The following is a 14,916-nucleotide window of genomic DNA, read 5'->3' on the forward strand; positions in this document are numbered from 1 at the left end:
TATTTTCATCATGCACCAACATTTTTGCCTCCCACAAGTTTATAGTTAGAGAAGATTGAACAAAGTTAGATCGAACGTGTTGTAGCCAAGTTGGCACCCAGCTGGCAAATATCAGTTAAAGCCGGTGGACTTTACAGTTGTTGCTTTAAAAAAAAACTTTTGACCAGAAAATTACAACATTGGACCATATGAATTGTTAATTGAAAATAGACCAAGATCCATCCAGTTTGCCTTCTACCATCCTGGTGGTCACATGCTACAACAATAATGGAGTTGTTGACTAATTATAATCAATCTCTATCAACTAGTTTACAACAGACACAAGGTAAGGAAAACCGCCTGTGCTAGAGAGCTTAAGTCCAAAGTCAGCTGTGCATCGTGTTAATTGTATATCACTTGTTTAATTATATGCAGGTGGAGGGCATTAATTGGGGTCTGACTTGAGCCCATATAAAAAGACACTTACTGAAACTGTGTGGGAGTTGAGTTAGGAGGTGTAAGCTGGTAATGATTCACTCTGTAAATAAATATAAGCCTGAGTAAAGACTGGCTCCAGTATCATCCTTCATCAACTGGCTTTTTGGCATATAACACGTTGTAAGCATGCTACACTTAGCACGTGTCAAGTCTTAAATTACTCATGTACTGTAACGTAGAGTGGTTTCTGAAATTGTGCAATTGAAACATTCTAATTCGATATGCCTTTTATATAGTCAGTTTATCTCCAATTGATGCCAGGCACTGCAGTTACCCACTGAGACATGAGGGGTAGCACAGGTCCTTGATTATTTTGTAATCGGTACTGTTTGGGGAGTTTCTGTGGAATTAATGTTTTGTAGCTACTACTTGTGTTTGGCAATCATAAATCAAATTAAATGTGAACCACTATGCTTTCCCTTAGAAGAGCATTCCCCAGTTCACCAATGTGAATTTTTCTCTTTCATATCAATAAACTCAGTGCCTCTTGGGAGTTAGAATTGCCAATTTGTGGATGGTTTTGTGTTTGACTTGACACTTCTGTTCTGCATGTTGCATTTTCATTCATTTTCCAATCAAATTCAGTGAAGATCTCAAACTTGGCACCTCAAATATTTATTGATATTTTTAATTCTATTTTCCCAGAGAGAATAATTAATTCATGAGAATTTACAAAACATTTCACCTTGATTTAAAGGCAGCCTGTGGGTTTTTTTTTTGTCCCTTTTGGTTTCAGCTTCTTAGGAAACGACACATTGGGAATGACATTGTGACCATAGTATTGCAAGAGCCTGGAGCCATGCCCTTCACTCCAAAGAATATTCGCTCTCATTTTCAACATGTGTTTGTCATAGTGAGAGTGCACAACCCTTGCACTGAAAATGTCTGTTACAGGTGAGTAACACTGAGAATTCTATAAACAAGTAAGGCTTTGCACTGTGGAAGGAATATTACGTTGGCCCTATTATTATTGGCTGCAGGCTTCTGCATGGTGCGTTACAGAGATAGGGAGTTCAGACTTGATAGTCTGATCCCCGACCCCAGTGGGGAGGCGGTTGGGGTGGTGGGGGGATGGTGGATAGAAGATGGGGAGAGCGCTTGGTGGGGCCAGGCGGGAGCACTTGCCTTCTTCCCAAAGCTGCCACGTTTCCCGCAGCCTGGCTGGGCAAGGTTATACCTGCAAAGCAAGTTAAATAAGATGCTGCCTGCCTCATTAGAATATTTAAACTGCCAACCCACCTCCTGGGAGTGAGTTGGCTGCCTGCTCCTTGTCCTGCTTCCATTAAACACAAAAATGGACTGGTTGGATGCACATTTTGGTTGGATATAAGATTTATTTAAATTTTAGCATCCGACCCAACCCATCTCTTTTTGAGGGTCAAAGTTCAGCCCATAGTTTTTTCCCAGGCTATCTGCTTCTCCCTACCATTGCCTGTCTGCGGACATGTCAGAGTCTAGCCCTGACTGCAGCTATCGCTGAGATTAGGAGTTTCTTGTATGTGGGAAGAATGCATGTCCTATGCTTTGTGGCATTCTAGCTTGATCCCAGATTACCAGGACCTATTAAATGTACAATTTTTAATGACAGTTATAATCTTATTTTCTTGTGTACAGAACAATTTAGTGAAAGTGATATTTTCTTCTATCGAGTAGTACAGTTTGGTGTGAAGATGGGTGACTAATGCTTCACAAGTCTCTTTGGGGAATTACATACCCCAAATGCATTTCTCTGAAAGTAGGGTGATAGAGTATCAGCATTCACAGTAAAAATGTTGGTTGTGCCAAGGTTAGTAAACAGTTCCTCAGTCTTGTTGTATAAAATTAACTTGGATTTTTTTTTGCAGTGTCGCTGTAGCAAGGTCAAAAGATGTGCCTGCATTTGGCCCACCAATTCCGAAAGAAGTCACCTTCCCCAAGTCATCTGTCTTCCGGGACTTTTTACTTGCTAAAGTGATCAACGCAGAAAATGCGGCTCATAAGTCAGAAAAGTTCCGTGCCATGGCAACAAGGACACGGCAGGAGTACTTGAAAGATCTGGCAGAGAACAGTGTGACCAACACGCCAATCGATCCTTCTGGAAAGTTTCCTTTTATTTCTTTGGCAACAAAAAAGAAAGAGAAGTCGAAACCTTACTCCAATGCGGAGATGTATAGTTTGGGAACAATCGTGTGGAGTGTCCGCGCAGAGGACTACAGCTGTGCTGCTGAAATCGACTGTTTACTGGGTATCTCCAATGAGTTTGTGGTGCTCATTGAAGAGAGCTCTAAGCAGGTGGTGTTTAATTGCTCCTGTAGGGATGTTATAGGATGGACCTCAAATCTCACAAGCATTAAAATTTTCTATGAGCGGGGAGAGTGCATTCTTGTCAGGACTTTTAATAACATCGAGGAGATTAAAGAGATAGTCAAAAGACTGGAGGTAAGCCACTGTTTCATTACTTTTAAAGCAATGAGTTCAGTATTTCTTTCATTGTGAAATCTATTTTCTGAAACTGCACAGCTTAACTCGTTTGAATCGGGCCTTAAACCTGATTGGATCAATATGTACCTTGCTTTTAAAAAGAGTGTACTAGGAATATTTGTGTCTTCATTCTTTCCCATATGAAGTATTATTTAAGTATAAGTTGTGAAGCATCGCACACAGCCTGATAATGACATGCTGTGGATCTAGCCACTGGCTGACCTCCAGTTCAGGGTGAAGTACAATATTCTAATTTATTGCATTTGGTACTTTGGATGTTCAGAAGTCAGTAGCCAAATCCGGCAACACTTTCCAACAGGCTTAGGCGCAGGAGTAAATTTATCGAGTTGTGATAGATTTGACTCTCTAATTTTGCTGCTGTTGAAGTCCTTTTTTAAAAAATATTTCGACGTTTTTGGTGGATCTTTGTACTTGGGTTGCGGAGTATCAGTGCTAGGGAATGGTACATTTTTCCACAATAGCTAGCCAATGTAAATATTGACATTCTCATTTTAGAGCGAGCATGACTGAATGCTTAAAGCTGATGCTGCTATGCTCCAGCAATGTGCTTCAACCCCAATCTAGGCTGTTTTGTATTGAAACTCTGCTGGGTAATGGCTTGAGGCTGCCCAACATCATTTAATGAGATCTTTACAATCAAAATAAGAGATGAGAACTTTATCCAAGCCAATTAGACTCAACAAGCCTGTTTATTTTTTTCATAAATCAAAGCAATGTTGTTCACTTCCTTCAGTCACTTTCTCTCGAAACCTGACTAATTGTCCCTTAAAACTCTTTAAATTATCCAGTAGGTCATCCAAGTGGTTCTTTATAGGTCTTTGAATGAGAGAGTCTGCTTGGCTTCCCTTCTTGCTCCTTATTCTCACCTTGCGTTCCCTGGTAATGGAACCCTTTGTCATAGAAACCAATTTGTCTCAACTAGCTTTGGATTTTTGAAAGCTTCAATTAAGAAGCTTTTGAAGTCTTTTTTTCCCTTGAGAATACTAGTTTGTTAGTAATATATTCTGCTGCTATTTCCAAACCTCACCCAGTTGGTGAGTGTTGTGACTGGCATTGGCCAGGCTAGATAGTATTGATTTATGGTTCACAAAAGGATTAATGGTTGTGATGTAATTACTGCTGCTATACAAAGTGACAGTCTATTTAAATACCAGAAAGTAACAAGATATAAACAGCTTTGAATTTTAGATTTATAGTCATTAAGACACTAATTGTGTTCTTGAAATGTCGGCAATAAATTATGGGTTTTCAGTTGTTCGCGAGAGTATTTTAATAGCTTTTTTTTCTAAGCGGTCTGTCTTGTTTCTCTATTGATCATCTAGCAAGGATAGCCTATATGTGCTGCACCTGACATTTCGTAGATTTCAGATACTGGTCTAAGGTTAAACTGAGAAATGCAGTAAAACAATTTTGTTTCATTTTATGTGATTGATTGTACTTTGGTGTAAGGTTCCACACATAGATAATGCCAAAAACCATTACATAATGTGAATTAGAATAGTGGAAGTTCCAAGTTACCAAGAAGCTGATTTATTTTCAATATATAAAATCACCTATGTGTATGTGTGTTAATTTAATACACTCACCTGGCAGTATACGTTTTAACTCTTTAGAGCACAGCAATCTATTTCTTCATGTCTCCCTCAAGCCAAAATGAGCATTACCATCTCCTAACAGCCTTGTCCTTGCAACACCAGTGAAACTCCTACATATCATCTATTGGTACACTTGCCTCCAAGAAGCTCCCTTTTCTTCTTTCATTCCAAAGCCAACTTTTAATTTTAACAACTGTTAATTCTTTATAAAGTCCAATTCTGTCAAACTTGAAAACTATTTCTGGGAAGGATTCTGAACAAGGTGCTAGAAAATACTCATTGTCAATTAGGTGAATCTTCTCTCATTTACAGCTTGCAGCAGGCAATCCCTCTCTATTGCAAACTTTCTTGTCTTTTGTTAACAATATTCCTATAGTCATTGCTTTTCTTTATTCCTCCTGAATTCCAAATATGTTCTATATGCTCTTTCTCTATTCTGATTCCTCATTGTTGAAATCTCAATTCATCTCAACATCTACTCTTAACCCATTTTTTTTCCATGAACTTGACAACTGTGGAATTTCTTGCCTCTCTTAATCTTTTTCTACAATCTACACAAAACCCAAGCTTGGTATCTGCTAAGTACTATTTTTCTGCTTCTCATCTCTCTGTGTTTGACTCGCGTGATAACCTGCACTCAGTTTAACATAACAGGAGAGTCATTGGGTTCTGTGTTTTTGGAACTATGCAACCACCTAATGTTGCAAAATGGTGTCCGAGATGCGCACAATTTCTTCTGATGGGAAGTGCTCCAGGCACCATGTTGGAGTTTTCACCCTCTCTCACCCATCTACCGCCGGCAGCATGCAGGCGGGCTGATTATGGCGTCAGTGCGCAATGCAGATTTGATGCCAGTGCTGTCAATTTCAAACACCAAACTCCAGTTGTAACCTCATAGAGTTGAACAGGATATAAAGTGGCATGATGAACATCCCACCACCACCACCACTTAAAGGGATCATGAACTACTTGCAAGTTAGTTGCTGGATTATCTCTTCTGGCTGCTGGTGCAATTGGACATTCTTTTTGGAGCTTTCCTGCAGTTTCAGTAGTCTACAGGGTCAGTAGTCTGGCAGCTGGTGAAATACTTTTTTTGCTGATTTAAAAGTATGTGCTGAAACTAGTTGCTTCCAGATATGGAACTTTAGCAAGCACCAATGCTTGAGACATCTTCACTTCATTCAAGAGGTTGTGATGGAAATCTGCCATTGCTACAGCCACAACTGCAACCTCATGGCAGGACTAGGACCGCATTGTCTGTGGCTGTCGAGGTGAATGGCACTGGGCTCCTTCCAGGCTGCAGCTAGAGATACTAGCAACATCTCTGTGTTTGCAGTAGACCGCTGCGTAAGCAAAGCCACTGAGGCGTTGAATGCAAAGAGAGACAGCTTCACCTCATTCCCGCTTGCCAGAGGCGAGCAGGTGGAACAAGCATGAGGGTTTACACTGATTGCAGATTTCCCTTGGTGCAGGATGCCATTGACTGCATACACATTACTTTGCTCAGCTGAGCGAGTATCAAGATTTGTGGTAAGTTGGCATGCTGCACAATCTTGCCATCATGAGAGAACAGCCTTTTTCACCACCTAACAGATGAGCAGCTCAGGAGCAGGAGGAAGAGGAGGAGTAAGGCCAACACTAAGTGGAGGAAGAGGGAGGGAGGGTAGACATAGATGCCCCTTTTCTGCCTGGGCTGTACATGATGAAATAATTAATAAGTGATACCAGTAACCTCGACCACATCTCTCTATTCACCAATAGTCCCATGTTCCTTACCTTGCCTCCATCACTGACCATCATATCATCTTTCTGATGACATGAAAATTAAAAATCACGTAAAAGGCACATTCCAATCCAAATCTATAAATTTGATCATGACATAATACAGACAAAAATAAACTAATCACCCTTGTGCATTCCCTTAGTGCCTGTCTTCTGTGAGCCTTTCCCTGCCTTACTGCTCCTACCCAGTCGCTGCAGCAGAGGCTGCTGACTTTCAATGGAGGAGACTGCAGATGGCCTTGGACATGTTTGAGCAGCTCTGGACCTAAATGGACTGCACAAGCTCAGCATGGGCAGAAGCAGCCTGGCTGACGGGTAACAACAAGGGCACTGGCAGAGTGACAGTCATGGGAGCATGAATGCTGTTATCCTGAGAGAGACAGCGGGTTTGTGTTCTGTGTAGCCACTGCCACTCTCTTGGGCAGCACCTCAGCAATCGTACTGATCTGTTAGAGAACACATTGGACTGCTGTGACACCCTGAAAGCCACTTTGATCAGTAGTATCCAGAGCGATGATGGCAGTCGTCTGAGCTTCCACTGCAGCGCACAGCTGCTTGTGCTGCAATGAAAGCCATGACATTGGCCATCAGACACTGCATCATGGTGCATTGCACAGGTGAACCGATGGAGGTGACCACCATTCCCTGCTGTAAATAGTCAGCTGCGAGCTCTCCACAAAGCCCTGTGGCCAGTTGGCGCTGGAATTCTCCATGCTCCTTGGCATTGAGTACAGGCTTTCTGGCAGGTTTTCCAATGTACCTAGCATTTGGTAGTGTACAACACCCATCTTCAGTAGCATGGCCTATCAAAGTCCTCTGCAGCAGACTTAGTGTGTGACCTTGCCCTCTGGCGAGCTGGGACCTGTGCTACTCTACACCCCCCCACCTCCCATACCATGGCTCTGTGAACCTCTGCTGGATGTCTCACCACATGCAGATCCCTCCTCTATCCTCTATCCTAGCCTCTAAAATATGTGCAGTGTCAGTATGTGAGCTGGTGGCTGTGACTGTGAGATCAAATCACGGTGTCTGTTCACTTTCTTCTTCCTCCACTGACTGGGCAGGTTTCAGTTCTCGGGTACCTGAAATGAAAAAGGGACAAGGGTTGGATTGTGGTGAGTGGAGAGGAGAAAGTAAGAAGTGTGTGCTTCCACCCTCTGCAGCCTTTCAGTCAGAAGAGCTTGCAGGATGAGGGAGTAGTTGAATAAGAAGAGGATTAGGTATGCTGATAACCCTCAGCCTTACCAGTGGTCATAACCTCAGTGATATCCCTTTCCTTGATGAGCAGTACTCTCTCCTTGGGGCTTAAAGCACATAGGTGTGCTTATCCTCCTCCTGTTCTTTACTACTACCTGCTGTTACGTAAGTTTTTGGTCCCTCGCCGGAGGTGATCGGTCAGGCTCCAGTGAGGCAAGGGTAGTCGATTGGGGGGACGATGGGGTGTGTTGGGTGCTGAGGGTGGCTGGGGCAGCAGGGTGGGGGCAGGCCGAGCCTCCATCAGGCGCAGGGTGCCTGATCATGAGGCCCCCCCCCAGGCCGTCAGAGAGCCGCCTGCTTTTGTCAGGCCGCTTCTCTCGGGTCTGGGCCACCCGACCGGCCACGGGTAAAATCCCCGTGGCAGCGGGCGGAGGCCCTTAAGTGGCTACTTAAGGGCCTTGATTGGCTTTGGGCAGGTGGGCCGTTTTACGCCGCCGCTGCCCTGCGTTAAGTGGTGGCGGGAGCGGGTCAGGAAGGGCCCCCTGAGCCTCCCGCTCCATTTTAGGCCCCCCTCCCCCGCCGCCTCCCGCTGTTTGGGGGGGGGGGCATAAAATTCCGGCCATTGTCTCAGGTTGAAGCAGCCTATTCACAACCTTGGTGTCCTTTTTGACCCCGAGCTGAGTTTCCAATCTCAGCTTTATCACAAAGACTACCTACTTCCCCTTCCCATTGCATCACCCATCTCTGCCCCTGTCTCAGCCTGTTAGTTGCTGAAACGCTCATCCGTGCCTCTGTTGCCTCCCAAGTCAACTATGCCAATGTTCACCTGATTGGCCTCCTAACCTCCATTCCATAAACCTCAGCTGGTCCAAAGCTCTGCTGTCTACATCCTAACCTGCACCAAGTCTTGCTCACCCATCACCCTCGTCATCGGTAACATACATTGGCTCCCAATCCATTAATGCATCGAATTTAAAATTCTTATCCTTGTGTTTTCAAATCCCTTCATAGCCTCATCACTCCCTGTAACCTCTCGAGCCCTGTAACCCTCTAAGAACTCTCCATTCCTCCAACTTTAGCCTCTTGTACATCTCATCTCTACAATTGGTGCCATAGCTATCTGGGCCGTAAGCTCTGGAATTCCCTTCATAAACTCTTTTGCCTCTCAATCTGCCTTTCCTCCTTCAAGCCCTTCCTTAAAAATTAACTCTCTTTAACCAAGCTTTTAGTCATCCTGCCTAATATTTCCTCCTATATTTCCTCCTTCGGCTTAGTGCAGATTTTTTTTGTCTAGTTACGCCTCTGGAGCATTTTTCTATCTTGAAGGTTGCTATAGACAAAAAAAATTATCATTATTGTTGATCTGACCAGTACATTCTAAATCCAGAGCATTACCTTTAAGGATGGGTGTTGCCAAAGGCTGTTCTGGTTTCCATATGTCAATATCAGGGCAGCCATGATCATTTTGTAAGATGTGAAGTTTAATGGCAGGTTGCCTGCTTCACAGGCATACCAAGGGGTGGCATGAGATGGAAAGTGGGGCACGTAGTGTGTTCCATGCCATTAATATTGTACTGCAAAATGGTTGCTCTTGAACTTTGCATGTGTTGACTGAACTTCAGTTATAGTGTTGTAATACTGTATTGCCTCCTTGCTCCCCACTGTACCAAATTCAAAGTTCTTGTTTAGATATCCTGCCATGGCCTTGCTCCTCCCTACTTCAGCAACCTCCTCCAGCTCTATGTACTCTTTAGTCCCTCTGTTCCATCCTTTTGCTTCACTATCAGTGGCAGTACGTTCAGCTGCCTTGACCCTACTGTCTGAAAATCCCTCCCTGAATCCTTGCACCTCGCTTCTTCTGCCTACAGCTTCAAAAGCCAGTCTATTCAATCATGTTTTCACTCATCACTCCTTACTGCTTATCATAAACTATGTAAAACATCACAAATGTAAGCTGTACGTTGACAGTAGAAACTATAGCTATTTTTACATATATGTTTGTATTCTATATAAAACATTGCATTCCCCAGAATGTTGTCTGCATTCTTTTCAGGCGATCACGAAGGGCTGCGAGACAATTGAAATGACGTTAAGGAGAAATGGCCTCGGCCAGCTTGGTTTCCATGTTAACTATGAAGGCATTGTAGCAGATGTTGAACCTTATGGCTATGCATGGCAAGCAGGACTCCGACAAGGCAGCCGATTGGTGGAGATCTGTAAAGTCGCTGTGGCAACTCTGACCCACGAACAAATGATTGATCTGCTGCGAACATCTGTAACTGTTAAAGTGATCATCATTCCACCCCATGAAGATAGCACTCCTCGCAGGTATGTTTACTGATCCCAGCCCTGCTAATTTAATCTAAATTCAGCTTACTGTCACTTCTCTGCTACCAGTGCTATGCAGTTCTCGCTGATCAGCAGCCACTAATTCCCACTGGTGGTTAGTCTATGTCCTTAGATTAGAGTCAAGTAATCAACTTTTAGGCCGGAATTTTTTGTTGGGCGGGAGGCCCCATCCACTGGCCAAAAAGTCTTTGGCAAGTCCGTCTCTGCTAGGCCTGGGGAGCCCGACGGTGACTTTTTGCTCCCACTGGTGGTGGGGGGGGGGTGACATAAAATGGAGCATGAGGCTCCGGGAGGCCTTCTCGGCCTGCTCTCGCCTCTGCTCCACTTTAAGTGCCTCTGGGAGGCCTTCCCAGCCTGGCTTCTGCCACCCGCCCCAGGCCAATCGAGGCCCTTAAGTGGCCTTTGCCTGCCTCCACGAGTATTTTACCCGTGGCAAGTGGGTGTTCGGTAGATGTGAAAGGCCGCCCAGTGATACCTGGGGGCCTTGCAGCACACCAGAAGTTGCCTCCGCTTCCCCAAGCACCCCTAGGACCCGAGACACCCCTCTTACCTCCCATATGACAGCCCTTGCCTCGCTGGGCCGCGACCAATCTGCCCGGTGATGCAAACCAAACTGACCTCGGTCCTGGCTCTGTGTCCTCGGCTGGGATACAGTCCCAGCAGTGGCCACCGCTTCCGGTGGCGCTGCTGGGACTGAGAGGGCTGGCAGCTCAATGAGGCGGGACTTCCCCCCTCAAGTTAAAGCAAAGTGCGTAAAATGCGGGTCAGATCCCTGGGCTGGGTGAATGGCCAGCTCCCGTTCGCCTGTCATAAAATCCAGCCCATTGTTTCTGGAAGCAAACCAGAATAAAGGAAAATAAATAAAGGAAACAAAAAAAATAAAGTCTAGACATTATCGTAATTACTGGCAGTAATAGAGAACGAATGGCTAATGTGTCCTTATGGCACTTCCTGTTGACTATTTTAATGTAAGCATTAGTCTAGTTATTTTAAATAACACATAGGAATGTTATACAACCAAGTTATGCATGTCTGCTAATATTGCCAGTGGTTTTACATGACATGGTTTACACTCCATGACCAGCTAATGGCTGTAGTAGTATGATTTGAGAAACCTTTACAAGGTTCTTTTGAGATAGTTTCTGTTCATACCATTTGTGTGGTCTATACCAGAGACTCTGTTTCAGATATCAACAATGCTCATTTTCACAGTCTTTAGGAGGCATTAGATCAGTATGTATTTATTAGCGATCTGCAGTGCTTCCCTTTGACATGACGTAACTTAAAGCATCAAAGATCTTGCCAAATAATTTGTTGGTGGTAGATCACCCATATCAGTAGAACAACCAATATGCATGAAAATTGACTGATCAGAATATCATCTGGATGAGCAGCTTCTACGTTACATTACATACCTTTGCAGCTTCGAAAGCTATGTAAGGCTGTAAATTCTAAAATCAGAGTGTTCTGCAGGCTCTCAGCTTCATGGGGGGAAAGCTTCAGACTGTTGGTGGATCAGTCAGCGTGCCAAAGGAATTATTTTTGCTAATTCAGAAACCATGGGAACCATGAGATTTTAGCATAATCTAATGTCAGCAGCCATATTTGTCGTAATTGAGTACAACCTTTCAGTGGGATCTCTCCAGCTGAGTAGACAGAAATCCTTATATTTTCCTCTCCCTCTTTCAGGAAAGACACACTATGTATTGTGTTGCATTTATGGTCTTAAAAAATATCTGGTTCAAACAACTACCACTTGGTTGCCATATTGTTAACAAATGCTTTCCTAGCTGGTAAAACAAGACACTTCTTCAGACTTGGGTCCGAATGTCAAATGAAAATTTTTTGCCCTTCATTATATGAACAAAAAAATCGTATAATTTTAAAGGGCATTCAGGAACAGAGAGACCTGGTTGTTTATATGCACAGATACTTGAAGGTGGTAAATTGTGTTTTTTTTTTTGAAAAAAGTATCTGGAATTGTTGGTTTTGTGAATAGAGGCATAGAGTACAAAAGAAAGTAAGTTTCTACACCTTTATAAATCACTGGTTAGACCTCAGTTGGAGTATTGTAATTGTTTGTACCACAAGTTAGGAAGGATATTAAGACCTTGGAGAGGGTGCAGTGGAGATTTACTAGAATGGTACCAGTGATGAGGAAGTTCAGTTAAGTGGAGAGATTCAATAAACAGGGATTCCTCTCCCTAAAGCAGAGCAGGTGAAGGAAGAGGTGTTCAAAATTATGAGGGCTTTTGACAGAAACAGTTTCTCCTTATTTACTCTACTAGCAGGAGGGTTGATAACCAGAGGACACTGATTTAAGATCATTGGCAAAAGAACCAGTGGCAAGGTGCGAATTTATGTAGCGAGTTAGTATGATCTGGAATGCATTGCCTGAAAGGGTAGTGGAAGCAGATTCAATAGTAACTTTCAACAAGTATTTGGAAAATACTTGAAGGGGAAATATTGCAGGGCTGTGGAGAAAGTTTCCCGCCCATGCTCTAATTTTTGAGCTCTTTAACGGGCCAAATGTGTATGATGCTATATGATTTTATGATTAAAATTGCACCTGAGGTTTTCACTGCAGATGACCAAGTGGATACACATGGCTTACACCAATGTGTGAGTTAAACCATGAGTTTGGAGGTCATAACTATAGTAACATTCTGATATATGAAGTAAATTATATGGTAAGCTGGGTGTTGCACATTCACATGCTTCTCCTCTTAAAGCTGGTCAATGACTGTGCATTACAATTCCTCCCATGAACAGCTCAACGAATAATTTTACTCTGAATTTGGAGAAGAGGAGGAGAAAATAAATTTCTGTGAGACTGCCCCTATCTGGTATTAAGAAGTGTTCTATTTTATATTTATTTATATTTATATTTAGAGATACAGCACTGAAACATGCCCTTCAGCCCACCGAGTCTGTGCTGACCAACAACCACCCATTTATACTAACCCTACAGTAATCCCATATTCCCTATCACCTCCCCACCATTCTCCTACCACCTATCTACACAAGGGGCAATTTACAATGGCCAATTTACCAATCACCTGCAAGTCTTTTGGATGTGGGAGGAAACCGGAGCACCCGGCGAAAACCCACGCAGACACAGGGAGAACTTGCAAACTCCGCACAGGCAGTACCCAGAATCGAACCCGGGTCCCTGGAGCTGTGAGGCTGCGGTGCTAACCACTGCGCCGCCCATAAGTTTTATCAGTAATCTACTTTCTACAAAATATAACCATTCTATTTGTTGCCATTACTTCAGGCAAATCTACTAAAATAGATTTCACAGTTTGGGTATAAACAAGATGGTTTGGTAATATTTTAGCGCAAAGGAAGATGGTTGTGGTTGTCGGAGGTCAACCATCTCAGCTCTGGGACATCACTGCAGGCGGTCCTCAGGGTAGTGACCTAGGCTCAACCATCTTCAGCTGCTTCATCAATGACCTTCCTTCAATCATAAGATCAGAAGTGGGGATGTTCGCTGATGATTGCACAATGTTCAGCACCATTCGCGATGACTCAGATACTGAAGCAGTCCGTGTGGAAATGCAGCAAGACCTGGACAATATCCAGGCTTGGACTGATAAGTAGCAAGTAACATTTGTGCCACACAACTCTTCACTTGCCTGGATGGTGCAGCTGCAAAAACACTCAAGAAGCTTGACACCATCCAGGACAAAACAGCCCGCTTGATTGTCACCCCCTCCACCACCGACGCACAGTGGCAGCAGTGCGTACCATCTACAAAATTCACTGCAGCAACGCACCAAAGCTCCTTCGCCAGCACCTTCCAAACCCGTGACATCTACCACCTAGAAGGACAAGGGCAGCAGATGCATGGGAACACCACCACCTGCAAGTTCCCCTCCAAGTCACACACCATCCTCACTTGGAACTATATTGCCATTCCTTCACTGTTGCTGGGTCAAGATCATGGAACTCCCTTGCTAACAGCACTGTGGGTGTACCTACCCCAGATGGACTGCAGTGGGTCAAAAAAGAAGCTCACCACCACCTTCTCAAGGGCAGTTAGGGATGGGCAATAAATACTGGCCTAGCCAGCGATGCCCACATCCCATGAATTAATTTTTAAAAATTGCATGATCTAGCGCAAAGTCATCGGTTTGTCTCCTATCTGGCCAAGACTGGGGGTCCACCTGGTGCAAAATGCAGGACAGCTAGTTTGGCACTGTTATCTATTGTTGCTTTCATATAAAAGTGATGAACTCTCAAGGTTGAGACTCATTCAGCAAGCAGTTCAGTCACAGTATCAGCTAATCTTCAATCATTTTTCCTTTGAGAATACTTGCAAGGCAATCTTGTGGAATAATCCCCCACTTCTGCTCCTTTAAGTTGGCTGCAAGCCAAGACTTGCAGTTCAGCCAAGGATGCATGAGCTGTGCTGTAACTCACAGATGGATAGGCTCTTCATCCTGCTGAACAACACTACTTTGGATTGCCATTATTTTCCACTTCCCCTTCCCCTCAAACAATGAAGTTGGTTGAAGAAATGCAGCATTCCTTATTCCTTCAACAAAGTTTTCTGCTAGATCATGCAATTTTCCACCCTCCTTTGGACCTGCCTTAAAGAAGTAAAGCTCCATGTGTTGTACTGTAAAGCTGACAGGCAATCGGGACTAGTTAGCAGCTAAATAACAATTTTCCTTCTTTTCTAAAATAGTTTCAATTGTTTATTGAAGGAAGCAATATAAATCGGGTCTTGCAAAAATATTCAGAGTAATTACACACAAAAAAACAGACACAAGCAGGTAGATAGAGAAACTTTTTTCTTATTGATACATCACCAGAAGGGGAGGAAGAGGTGACATAAAAAGAGGCAGTTGCCGCATGGGATTATTCAATGTTTTAAAGGACTAAAGCCATGAAAAATCTACTTCTCCTTGTTTCCCCTGCTCACCGTCACAAAAGAATGGCTAGATGGCTTGAGAGGAGTACCTCATTCAAAAAACAATAACTGTTGGTCTTTCTCATTCCCTAATGCTAACAACAAAAGATGCGG

The 14,916-nt window shown here is 43.6% G+C and overlaps 1 protein-coding gene across 17 annotated transcripts in view; it reads left to right on the top strand.

The window, feature by feature from the left end:
* The window catches only part of sipa1l1 (signal-induced proliferation-associated 1 like 1), a 371,020-nt gene that overhangs the window by 274,528 nt on the left and 81,576 nt on the right, over positions 1–14,916 (top strand). For all 17 annotated transcript variants that reach the window (XM_068039580.1, XM_068039575.1, XM_068039579.1 and 14 more), the window contains 3 exons: positions 1,214–1,371; positions 2,322–2,895; positions 9,586–9,860. In XM_068039580.1, the coding sequence (XP_067895681.1) occupies positions 1,214–1,371; positions 2,322–2,895; positions 9,586–9,860 (1,007 nt within the window). The remainder of the gene's footprint in view (positions 1–1,213; positions 1,372–2,321; positions 2,896–9,585; positions 9,861–14,916) is intronic.

This window comes from Heterodontus francisci, chromosome 9 (genome assembly GCF_036365525.1).
Source record: "Heterodontus francisci isolate sHetFra1 chromosome 9, sHetFra1.hap1, whole genome shotgun sequence".
Lineage (NCBI taxonomy): Eukaryota > Metazoa > Chordata > Chondrichthyes > Heterodontiformes > Heterodontidae > Heterodontus > Heterodontus francisci.